The 12,018-nt window shown below is 39.4% G+C and overlaps 1 protein-coding gene across 1 annotated transcript in view; it reads right to left on the bottom strand.

The window, feature by feature from the left end:
• Positions 1-12,018, bottom strand: part of plekha6 (pleckstrin homology domain containing, family A member 6) — a 59,555-nt gene that overhangs the window by 10,893 nt on the left and 36,644 nt on the right. The window contains 10 exon segments of the mRNA XM_054617766.1: positions 260-418; positions 1,238-1,341; positions 1,531-1,606; positions 4,585-4,724; positions 4,846-4,957; positions 6,075-6,170; positions 8,532-8,681; positions 9,164-9,244; positions 9,823-9,894; positions 11,623-11,676. Coding sequence (XP_054473741.1) covers positions 260-418; positions 1,238-1,341; positions 1,531-1,606; positions 4,585-4,724; positions 4,846-4,957; positions 6,075-6,170; positions 8,532-8,681; positions 9,164-9,244; positions 9,823-9,894; positions 11,623-11,676 — 1,044 coding nt within the window.

Below are 12,018 nucleotides of genomic sequence, written 5' to 3'. Positions count from 1 at the left end.
GCAAATATTGTCATTCATTCAACTTAATAGGAAAAATTATTACTTCAGAGATTTGGATGTTATTAACATCTGTTTAGGTTGAATTATATGTTTGGTACATAGCCTAGTTAGCACTTTTTCTCCACCAGCTAGTGCCCTAACACAACACATGCTCTCACTGGCTTTCCAATTCCAATACCTGGAAGTACTAGTTAGGTTTGACTCTACTGGCACTCTGTGTTATTATGTTTCACAAGGATCATCACATCATGGATCATACCACTTTATAGTTGGCTGGAAGTTGGCCACCTGGGAGGTTTAGACTCCGCCTCTTGTCCCTCACAGAGCTGCTCTGGTTGCGTCGGATTCGCTCATTCTGCTCCTCCACACTCATCTTTGACTTCAGCTCTGCAGGAAACACAGCGCTCTTTGGACGCTCCTATGACAAAGATGGGGCATAGAAACACTTTTCAATTCAGACAAAATTTCAGTCTTAGTCCTATTGTAATTTAGTTGTGCCTTTTTGTGATAGTTGACATGACGTGTGGAGTAGCAAAAAGTTAAATCCTTGGGCATCAATGCTGTCATTAGGCCAAATTACTTGGCCACCTGCCCATCAGAACTATCTCATCATTCATACCCATTTACACGCCGTAGGGAGCAATTTGTGGGAAAAGTGTCTTGCCAAAGGACACATTGACATGGACTAGAGGAGCCAAGGATTAAACGGCCGATCCTCTGATTGAAGAGCGACCCGCTCTATTGCTGAGCTACAGTTGCTACTACAATCTCATTTTTGTACTTGTTCTGGTTGTTCTCTCATAAGAATAAAATCCCAAATATTTGAATATCAACATCTCAGCCCCCTCAGCTTTTTGAAGATGTGTTGAAATTAAATGCTTTCATTGAGTTGATACATTTGTGGTAATCAGAAAGTTGTATGGTTGTTTCTATCTTATGTAAAAAATAAAAGTAAAAGTATATCAGCTCAAGCTCAAGCGAGTTATCATTTTGGAAATTGCCTGATAAGTAATACAAGGAGGCAATTATCCAAGTTCTCACACCACCAATGTGAGTATTGGGACTGAGCCATGGTCCCTGCTCCAACATAGGGTTCCAGCGAAAACTGGTTAAAGGTCTGTGAATGGTTTGATTTCCTCACACTATCTTGTTTGAACACTTGAGGCTACACATCTGTACATGCTGTAGTTCAGACTGGCATTTTGATATTATTTACATCGAGGCAAGGTTGACATACCCGAGAAATTCCATTAGGCCCTCTGCCATTATGGCGGGAAACTCCAGAAGAGCTGCTGTGTGATTTGTTGGTGGGGGACTTCGTTCTAGGAGGGACAATGCCAACTGGCAAAGGACACAACAGACATGTTCAAAACCATGAGAAAGAAGAGGGAGCTGAATTATCAGAGCTAATACTATAAGACAATCCTGTCATTGATTCATTATCCGTAACCATTTATCCTGTTAAGGGTCATGGGGGGCTGGAGCCGATCCCAGCTGTCATTGGGTGAAGGCAGGGTTCGGTTGTGGTACCTTTATTCATGGTGGATTGTCTCTCCTGAACCTGGTCCTGCACGTCATTGATATTGTTCTGTTCTGCAAACCTGGACTGCAAGGTGGAGAACTGATATTATTTGTCATGTATCAAGGTTAAACGTGAAGGTTGTGAACATTCAGTATACAGAAGGCATCAGAAAACGTATTACTTTGTATAGTGAAGAGGGCATCATGTTAAAATGCCTGTTATACCCGTCTTGACTTAGCAAATCATCAATTGCTGACACACCAATGGCCTGATCACACCAGCATGTCTGACAGAGAAATTTCACACCAACATCATCTGTTAACCAGCTACAAAGTGTCTTGACAGTGCTGACCTTAAGGGAACAAAGAGAGACTGAGAGTAAAAAGTGGACTTTTATTTCTCCTGGAGTATAAATTGGTCCATAAAGGGATGCAACAGGGTTTGCAGACAGTCATGGGACAGGACTGGATGGTACAAATGTGTTGCCTTGATTTAACTGTTTACTCACTGTCCAAAGAGCAAGGGTGAAAGTGATCACTACAAGGCTTCCAGAACAACCTATATTGTGAGAATGTGTGAACAATTGTCCCTTTGCTACTTCCTGGTGTGACCACATACTAACTACAATGACTACATCATCACCAGGTACTACCCAAATAGGCGCATTGAAAGTTTGAAAGATGATCTGTGGCTGTAGAGAACTCATACCAAGTGATAAGTGCTGTCCATCCTTGGCAAAAACTACTTTTCCAAAGCACCTGGAGTGCATTTTTATAGAATGTAACTGCCAAGGGAGGGCACCCACTTGTGGAGAAAATGGTTTGTTAGGTCAAATAGGGGCTGATATGGAGACATAGAGGGAAAACTGGAGGCAGTGGGTGGGGTTCTTAGTTACAATGGAGGTTTGGAAAAAGGAATGACATTTGGAATTTTAAGGGATGAATGGTCCCTGTTGTTTTACAAGGTTAACAATAATGTTTTTAAAAGATGACATTAATGACAGTTTGGACTGGATGAAGTGAGGGCAGGACAGGAATAGAAACACCCAAATACCTTTCTGATTTGAGAATCTTCACCATCAAGGTAATCATCATTGATGCCCAAGCTGCGTAGCCAAGCAGTGCTGTCAAAGGGCAGGGGAGGGACGGAGGGAGGGAAGGTAGGGGAGGGCTCCAAAGGGTAATAGGATTTGGGGAGGGGAGGCCTTGGGGGAACACTTTCCTAAATGACCATAAGGGAAAGAGGGAGGGAGGGAGGAAGGAAGGAGGGAAAGGATAGGTGTAAGAAAGAGTGCTGCGTATCAAAAGGAGTGATAAGCCAGGCAAATTGCAGAGCAGAAAGGACTCATGGGAATGATTCTTTGGCATGGGGTCTTTATCCTATGTTAAGGAGTTAGACGTGAAATTCCCCAGCTGGTCAATAAATAACTGGGGTAATTTCCTTTATCATAATCAGTCTGTGAAAGACTCGGTGAAACAGCAGTGACATTTCAACCATCACTCTATAAGTAATTTGTCACCTAAAATAGACTAACATTTTTAGATTGCTAAGAAAGAGTTTAGATCTATCTCTGGACTTTGATATTGAAAAAGTAAAGCCTGTCATTTATGTCTAGGAGACAGCTTGTACTGCATGACTCAGGTCAGCACCAAATGTTCAACTCAAATATTTTTTCTTCATTTTATTTGGTTGACAGAAATCATGGATGTTTATAAGGATAGCAGCTTCATTTTTGAGGTGTTTTCTGAAAGATGCAAAAATGAGAGGACATGCCCTTCTATGTTTTTACAGAACAGCACACCACCAGCCTACCATCTCAAGACTCATGACTTTAAAACCCCCAAAGCTTTATGAGATTTAGACCGAAGCCCATCTGTGCCAAAGAACATAAATCAGGGATGCGTGCACATACTCTCTGATCCATGAGATCCGTGTAAAGCAGTTAAAAGATACGCTCTGACAAGTGAAAGGTTGGATAAGTTCTGTCTGCAAAGGCAATTACAGCGCCAATGTTTTTCCTAAGTGGGGACAAAAAGAATGTCATGATTACCTTTTGCAATATACAATTAAATGTTTATAATATTAGGGAAATTATTGTCCATTTATTTTCAATATTACAATACCCAACAGATTGAATGTGATCATCAGAATTGACTATGACATGGTGCATATCCCTTTCTTTAAAGATGAGTCTGCATGAATAATTCACCTGAGTGATTACTGGGTGATTCCGACTTTGTTACAGCTGGAGCAATGCTCAGCCCAACCTTACCCTCTTGATTGTTGGGGTAAGAAAGTGGCCTAGCACCTGCTCCAGCATGACATGATGATAGAGAAGCTAGCTGATGATGGAGTTGGGTTTCATGGCTAGCACCTCTTAAGCAAGAGACTGAAGATGTTAATAGATCTGGGCTGTGGCGTAATGATAAAACATCAGTCCGATAGGAGTCCTGGAGAAACAGGATCTGGTAATCAGGCATAGAAAAGCATTTTTTGGGGGTCAGGTTTCTGAGGCCACCCTGGTATCCTGCTGATAACTGATATGAGTGGGAGTCTGGATAGACATCTTTTCTGAGGCCAATCTTTACTTCTTGGCTGCAAACATTTGAGGTTAACCAACTAACTTCCTGATGGTCAGAGTGGGTTTGGGGTGTGCATGAATGTTGATTGGTGTGTTTGGCTTGATTTATAGCTTGGTCAAAGTTTGTCTTGGTTCTGCTGATGACGCTTTTGTCTGATTCCTCTATCACAGTGTCTAATTTACTTAAGGACTCCCCAAGGTGTTGGAAAGCTAGGGAAAGCTGAGGAAATGTGTTTTCATGTGTTTCACTACCATAGTTGTTTATATTTTCTGCATGAAGGCTTGTGTCATGTTCCCTATAGCTTTTGGGTCTACACCTAGGCTTCGGTTCTGCTTTGAAATGAGGCACTATACATGACTTGGGACGGGGTTTAGGGCTTGATTTTATATGAACTTCAGGGTTGGTTCTAGAGTTGGAGCATGGGCCTGTGCAAGGATATGGATTGGGGTTGGTCCCCAGCTGGGTGTGTCCGGTGCTTACCTCCGGGCCCAGCTGTTTGGTGGGGGAGACCTGGGAGCCGGGCACTGGGGAGAAGGGGCTGAGTGGGCTGGTGAAGCTTACTGAGCTCAGGGGACTGGCTGGACTATTGGTGCTAAAGGAGCCTGATGCACCACTGGCCACTGTGCAAGAGAAAGAGAGGGGGGTGGGGGGAGGGGCAGGGATAGAGTCATTAGAATTTACATGATAGAGACACTGGTATTCCCACTTAACGTGATTGTTTTTCGAGCATCGCTGTGTTACCTCTGTGCTTGGCTGTGTCAGTGCCTCTGGATGAGTTATTCTTGTGCAGTCCTTCTAATACATCCTGGACTCTCCAAAACTCTTTCTGGATGTGCCTATGAACCAGTTCACTCTGCAAAAATCACAAAAACAGACAAACTAGTATGAGAGAGGGAAGGTAAACTATTCTCTATTGAAGAAACAGCCCCTAACAAGGAAATTGTTTCTGGAAGGAAATGTTGCTGTTAGAAAAAAAATATTTATTCAATTATGTAAGTACCCAGACAAGTTCCATTCCATTAAGTTATATTGTTGTGTGGGCAGAAAAATCACAGTGACAGATATTTGATGAATTTGACAAAAGAAACAACAACTAATCACAGGGCTGGATACCACTAGAGGTAAGCCAACTTTATATATTTTTAATAGGGGAATGACCCGTTAGACATATACATTAGGAAAAGGGTCTTTTACCAAACCTCATGACAGTATTGCATATACCGTACTTACTACTAATACTTCATTAAAACTAAAACTGAAAATTGAAGGAAATATTGAAACCCAAGGTATATACGTATGATTTTAACATAACAATATTTTAGATGTCTTGTGGATTATTTCATACTGGGAGTGTAACAGTACCCGTATTTGTCCTAAACCATTGTTCTGTTCAGTATGCACGTGGAACAAATAATTATATACACCCTAATTAGTTCACAATCACATTCATAGTAACCTTTTGCACTCCCTGGGGTACCTAGAATGTACCATGACCAAGGTATGTACTATTGATTTGAATACACGTTTACATTGTATTTGGGTCTTTCCTAAAGAGTACTGTTGACCTTGCTTTCCTATCCCATATTTACTTCAGACAAATAATGGCTGTACCAGGCCATCACTATCAGTACGTCATAAGTCCAGCACTGTTAGGAAACATTTGGAGGGCTGTAGTCTTAGAAAACAAAACCTCCTCGGGGATCTCTAGATTTGAGAGAAAGAGATGTTGAACATAATAAAAATTCCACGGGTTACTGATAAGGTTGATTATAGCTTTTGAAAGCAAATAATAAAGAACTATGTATTAATTATGTTAAGAAGTTTCTCTATAGTTCGTATGCTTAAGTTTCTTGCTAAACACAGTAAATCCAAAATCGTAATCTTCTTTTGGAACCAAGCCTTCCATTTCCAAAATAAATTACAGCTGGACTTTAAAGATAAACAGATCTTATGACTGTATGACCCTTTACCTGCCCTCCTGCATTAAGCTGCTCCCATAGATCTCCATGGATGGCGTTGGCCTCATCCTCTAGTGCTTCAAACTCCATACGAGTAGTGGTTAAAGCCTAAGAAATATACAAATGAATGAAATGTTTCCCAGAGAATGTCTCTTACATATGTGGCTAACAAAAATTATGCCTGATTAAAAAAAACATACAAAAAAACACTAACATACCCCACTGATATGAATGGCTTTTACCCTCGGAATAAATTGGGTTTATATTAAAAACTGAGATCCATTTAAATTGTTTAATGAAATCCAACCTGGATAATGTTTTGTATTAGGGCCATCTTTCTCCTCAGCTATCAGAACACTTTTGTCACCAAAATGTATTGCTTACATCCGCAAATATGGCAATGCTGGTAAACACAGCATCTGAAATGTAGATTATACTTATGGAGTCATAGGATTGCGATAATAAAGAATAGATCTGTAAAGGTAGAAGAAAAGAAATGTGGAAATATAAAGAGGAGTAAATAAAAGAATAAATCAGTTAATAAAACTTTTAGGAATTTTAGAGAATTAGAGAGAAAAATAAATGAAAATATTACTGTGGAAAACATGTACAAAAAACTAAATATATCATATATGTTTTTGTATATTTATTGATATAATTTTAATAGATACAAAGTATAAATATATATATATATATTTGTTTGCATATAAATTACAAATATACAGCTGACTATTTTTGAAAAATATATGTTAATGTTTTTTATAAATATGTATTTATTTTCATATCACATTATTTATTTATTTTATCCATTTAATTTTGTATTATTTATCTTATTGCTTTGTCTTTTTATGTAAAGCTTTGCTGAATATTAGAGGGCCAAGCTAGCAACTGTCTTTGGGCGTGGCTAGTCAATTCCTGAACATGTGAACCGATCGTTTAAGAAAGGTCGATCTCTTTAGTCTAGCAGGCTTCCCAACACGCCCACTTCACTATACGACACGCCCCCTGAGATAACTTGTGAATCTCATACTTATTTTAGCCCAAACCACGCTGATTTCCTAACAAAGTACTTTTGGCACCCAAACATTTTGGTGCGTAAAACCTGACAGGACTGCATAATGAATTACTGTGGACCTGCAGATATAGCGGGTAAAATAAGTATTGAACACGTCACCATTTTTCTCAGTAAATATATTTCTAAAGGTGCTATTGACATGAAGATGTCGGTAACAACCCAAGTAATCCATACATACAAAGAAAACCAAACAAATAAGTTCAGAAATTAAGTTATGTGTAATAAAATGGAATGACACAGGGAAAAAGTATTGAACACATGAAGAAAGGGAGGTGCAAAAAGGCATGGAAAGCCAAGACATCTGTTACCGACATCTGGTGAAAATTTCATGTCAATAGCACCTTTAGAAATATATTTACTGAGAAAAATGGTGATGTGTTCAATACTTATTTTACCCGCTGTAGACCTAGTTGAATACTTCAAACAGCAGCACAAACAGCAGAAGGAAAAGTGACACGGCCTTGCACAGTCGGAATGTGGTGTGTTAGCGGAGTATGTTTTGAGGATGTTACAGGATGTCATAGGGTTTCTTGGGCAAATATTTGCACTGACCAATACATTCAAATTTTATTTGGATTTTCTTCCCCAGTAGATATTCCCCGACATGAAACAAAGAGTTTCAAAAAAGCATCTTTTGTGTTTTAACAACTTTTTGCTTACGAGTTATTGTACCGGGAAGTCCAAATCTGTGAATATCTTTCCCACTTTACCAAGCTTGAGGCTAAGCACTTACCTCTTCTAGATTGGCAACACAACCTTATTGACGTCTGTATTAGTCAGTGCAGATATCTCCATGACATCTTCTACCATCTCAAAACATAGTCCAGTTCAATATTTTCCTCCACACACTGAACAACTTCTTGGACAGCTCTCCTTAACTCTACTTCTGATGCCATGATGTTTCTAAAGCCAGTACCACATTAAGTCTGTGCATGTGCACTTCCCCGTCTGGTGTACTTTATATTTTTTAAGCTAAAACTCTGCCAAAGCATCTAAGAAGGTCTGTCTGCAGGTCCACAGTACTACATGCCAAGCCCCTTGAAACTATCCCAATTCAGTTAGGATTAGGCAGCAAAACTTAAAGGCGCCAAAACTCTTTTTTTTAGGTTTAGGCACAAAACCTGCATGGTTAGGAAAACATCATGGTTGGGCTGAAATAATTATGTGAATCACAAGTTATATGACAGTATGTCGTGTAGAAAAGTAGGCGTGTCATGAAGTTAATGAGCGTGCCCTGTAGCCTTCCAGACTGTAGATAGACTCTTCTTAAAGCATCGGGTTATGTGTGCAGGAATTAACAACTCAGCCTGAGTAAAACCACATTTGTAAAGACAGCAGGTCATCTTTTAACATTGCAGCTAGCTTTATACTGAATATATTATGCAGTGTCTTACACTAGAGGCCTGGGAGAGCTCCCCTCTGATGTTGATGAGCTGGTTCTGCAGAGTTTCTTTTTTGAATCGCAGCTTTTCCAGGGCCAAAGGTTGGTTATGGTACAGCTCCATCTCCTGATGAGTTGCCACCAGTGCTTCCTCAAGGCCGTCCTAGGAACAGTAATAGAAAGGAAGAAAGAAAAGAAGAGCTTATTTGAAATTGGCTGTCCTGCCATTTTTCCTAAACTTGAATAACAGCGGCAGTAAATCAGCTCAACACTTTGAGTCTCAATGACATATTCCAGATTATTAAACAAGTTGCGTTTAAACGAGCTAATCATGGTTCTATTATCATAGTTTGTAATGTTAGGACATAACAAGAGTTTATTTAAACACAGGTGCTCAAGGTTTCTGGATTGAAAGTGTAAAGGTACATTTATTTTGTTGGGTTAGGGTTAGTTGTTGGGTTACTGTTGACATAAAGCAATGAATGGGAATGTTACCACAAACTACTGTATGTTGAATGACCAGCATACAGTAGGTTAGAAGAACAGAACTTCATCATTTTTATTAGATCAACACAAATTAGTTTAGCTTTACAATCCAAAACATTCTTTAAACACATGGTAAAATACTGTGAAAAAATGATGTACCTTTTCCATTCGCAGTCTGTGGACAATAGCCTCATGGTCTTTCCAAATTTGGTTCTGCTCACACAGTCGACCCAGGAGTTTCTGTGTCAGACCAACAATGGATGGTTACCACATATATTTTGCAGTATCCAGTGACAAAAAACAAAACAAAGATAAAGAGTATCTGTGTAAGTAAATGCTTACAGTATAGGTCCCAAAGCATATGGACACTAGGACATTAAACCTATATGTGATAACTGAATGTGTCGTTTTTAATCCACTGTTGTTACAGTCTCCACTCTTCTGGTTTCAGCCACAACATAATTATTGAGGTTGAACACAGATGTTGGGCAACAGGGCCTTGGTCATAGTCAGCTTTCCAGTTCATCCAAAAGGTGTTGGATGGGGTTCAGCTTTGGGCCCTGGGCAGGCCAGTAAAGTTCTCCACAGAAACGTGAAAAAACTTTTGGTAATGGAGCTGGCTTTGTATACAATGGCATTGTCATGTCCAGTCAGGAACGAGCCAAGCACAAACTCTTGCTATAAAGTAAGAAGAACACTATATTGAATATTATAGACAGGGCCATACTTTTGGCCATGTAGTTTATTTAAAAAACTGATTTAAAGGGTTTCGATGTGCTTGTATTTTTGCTTTGTGCATGCATTGAAGTGTCTCTTACACTGGTTTCAATCTCATTGAGCTTCAGTGTAGGATGTAACTCTCTGCTGTAGACATCATGAAAAGGAGGCACCTGTGAGAGCAAACATTGAACAAATGGTCTGGATGATTAAAATCAATCAAACAGTACAGACACTTACTACACCAATAGGAGGAAAGCATCAGTTAAATGTTAACATTATGTTCTCAATTCAGAAGAACTTAAAGCTTCATTCATTCAGAAAGTCACCAAGATCAACATTTCTTTGTTCACAAAGAAATCATTAATCTGCCAACAAAGAAACTGTTATTTGAAATGAGCTTGTAGTAATTATTTTCCTGGCTCGGTGTTCATAGTTTATGCAGCAGATTGCAAGTGATTAGGTTTCCACAAAAAATACATCATGTAACATCTGCCATTAGCTAGATGGGGCCAAAATAACTAAGCTGAAATATGTCATGATTCATAATGTGTACGATTCAACATGTCAATAAAGACACAGTGTGATGCAGTCAGGAAGAAGCTATGACACATGCCAATAACCTTCCATCCCGAAAACAATTTGTATGACCTAGCTTGTTTGAAACCTACCAAGGCTTCTAACTCAAAGACTAAGTATAATTTTCACAAGCACCAATGCTGCCGCTTTTATGTTTCATTTATCAAAGTTATGACAATAAATTGTCAATGAATGGAAATATAGTCACAATTTTAATGCCTTTTCATTACAGATGAGAGTACTTTTTTGTATGGTCACCAGAAGGTTTAGGTCAGAGATGATTGAGCTTAGGGTTTATGATCTATCAGTCCTCAGAAGGATTATTATGACGTGCTACCTGAGAGGAAAAACTCAGGGAAAAGTGTTATCCATGGTCAACAGTACTAGTGAAGCTGAAGTGTCAGAGAGGGTTTATATGACACAAACTTTACAAACATATGACTGCAGAGATTGTATGCATTGACATTCAGACATGCAAACAGTTCTATTTATACTACATTAAGAGTCTGCATTGGTGTTCACATGTGCATTCTGCACAACTTTTCTGCACGGTCCACACAAAAAGAAGTCCATATGGACCGTTGCAGATGTGGGCAGATGAATACATTTTTTTCACAAAGACCATTACAGACCCTTACAACCAAACAGAAGCAAAAAGTATATGTGATCTTCTGATGGAATGATGGAGAAGAATATCACCATAAATGTGTTTGACTGTGAGTGACAGTATGGACCACATGCGGACGACACAAGGACTGAAGAAAAGAGAGGCAGGCTTGGGTAGCTGTCTATACAGGCCTTTGTCTGTTACTAAATTGATTAAAAAAAAACATGACTGGACTAGCCAACACTGGCTTAAAGGTTCCCCTATTAGTTCCTACGTCAAAAAAGCAATTCACAAGAAAGTCCAGCTGGAAAATGGAATAACTAGTTGCTATGATGTAGTGCTGCTGGCTGAAGCCTGCCTCCCTGTGGTGCTCTCCTCTCTTACTTGTAGCTTTGCTGTTGAGGATGAGCGCTCCAACATTCGGGTAACTGTGCCAATTAAGCATCTTTCCTCGAGCACCTGAAGATTCAGCTCAGATTATAGAGACCTGACAACAAGCTTGTTTAACTGGAACAATACCGAAAATGTGGTAGGGTAGGCTAATAATATTTTTTAAAGCTACTTTACAGTCAAGGATCTTTTTTATGGAAAGAAGAAACATAGGGAATGAGACTGTAGGGAAGGAACCTCAGGCACTGACAATGTCAACATTGACTGTGAAACACAGCATGTAAAATATATAATGGGAAATAATACTGTGTGTTCATATTCTTACCTGTTGGTCTAAGTAATCAAGGTTGCGCTGGAGCTGAAGGTCTAATATGTCCTCCTGAGCCAAGCAGCAGCAACAGCAACACACATGGAAATAACACAAACACATACTGTACAGATAGAAGGCTTGCTGGTGAGAAAGTAGCAAAGCAAAGCAAAGCTCTACAACCAATCTGTCAATTACACTAAAGGTTCACAGCCCCTGGGCAATGATTAACTGCAACAGTGTAAACAGAATTAAATCGATTCCAATCTCTGACTATAACCAATTCATTTCAGTGTTCTTGAGTCTTACTGGCAAAAAAAATCTAATCTCAAGTCACCGTTGCTAGTTTATTACCTTTATTGGGCTCCATTAGTCTTACAAAATCTTGCCCTGCAGATCAGAGTTTGATCAGTT

Source organism: Anoplopoma fimbria, chromosome 17, assembly GCF_027596085.1.
Source record: "Anoplopoma fimbria isolate UVic2021 breed Golden Eagle Sablefish chromosome 17, Afim_UVic_2022, whole genome shotgun sequence".
Taxonomy (NCBI): domain Eukaryota; kingdom Metazoa; phylum Chordata; class Actinopteri; order Perciformes; family Anoplopomatidae; genus Anoplopoma; species Anoplopoma fimbria.
Note: the sequence above shows the minus strand (reverse complement) of the source record. Positions and strands in the feature narration are given on the sequence as shown.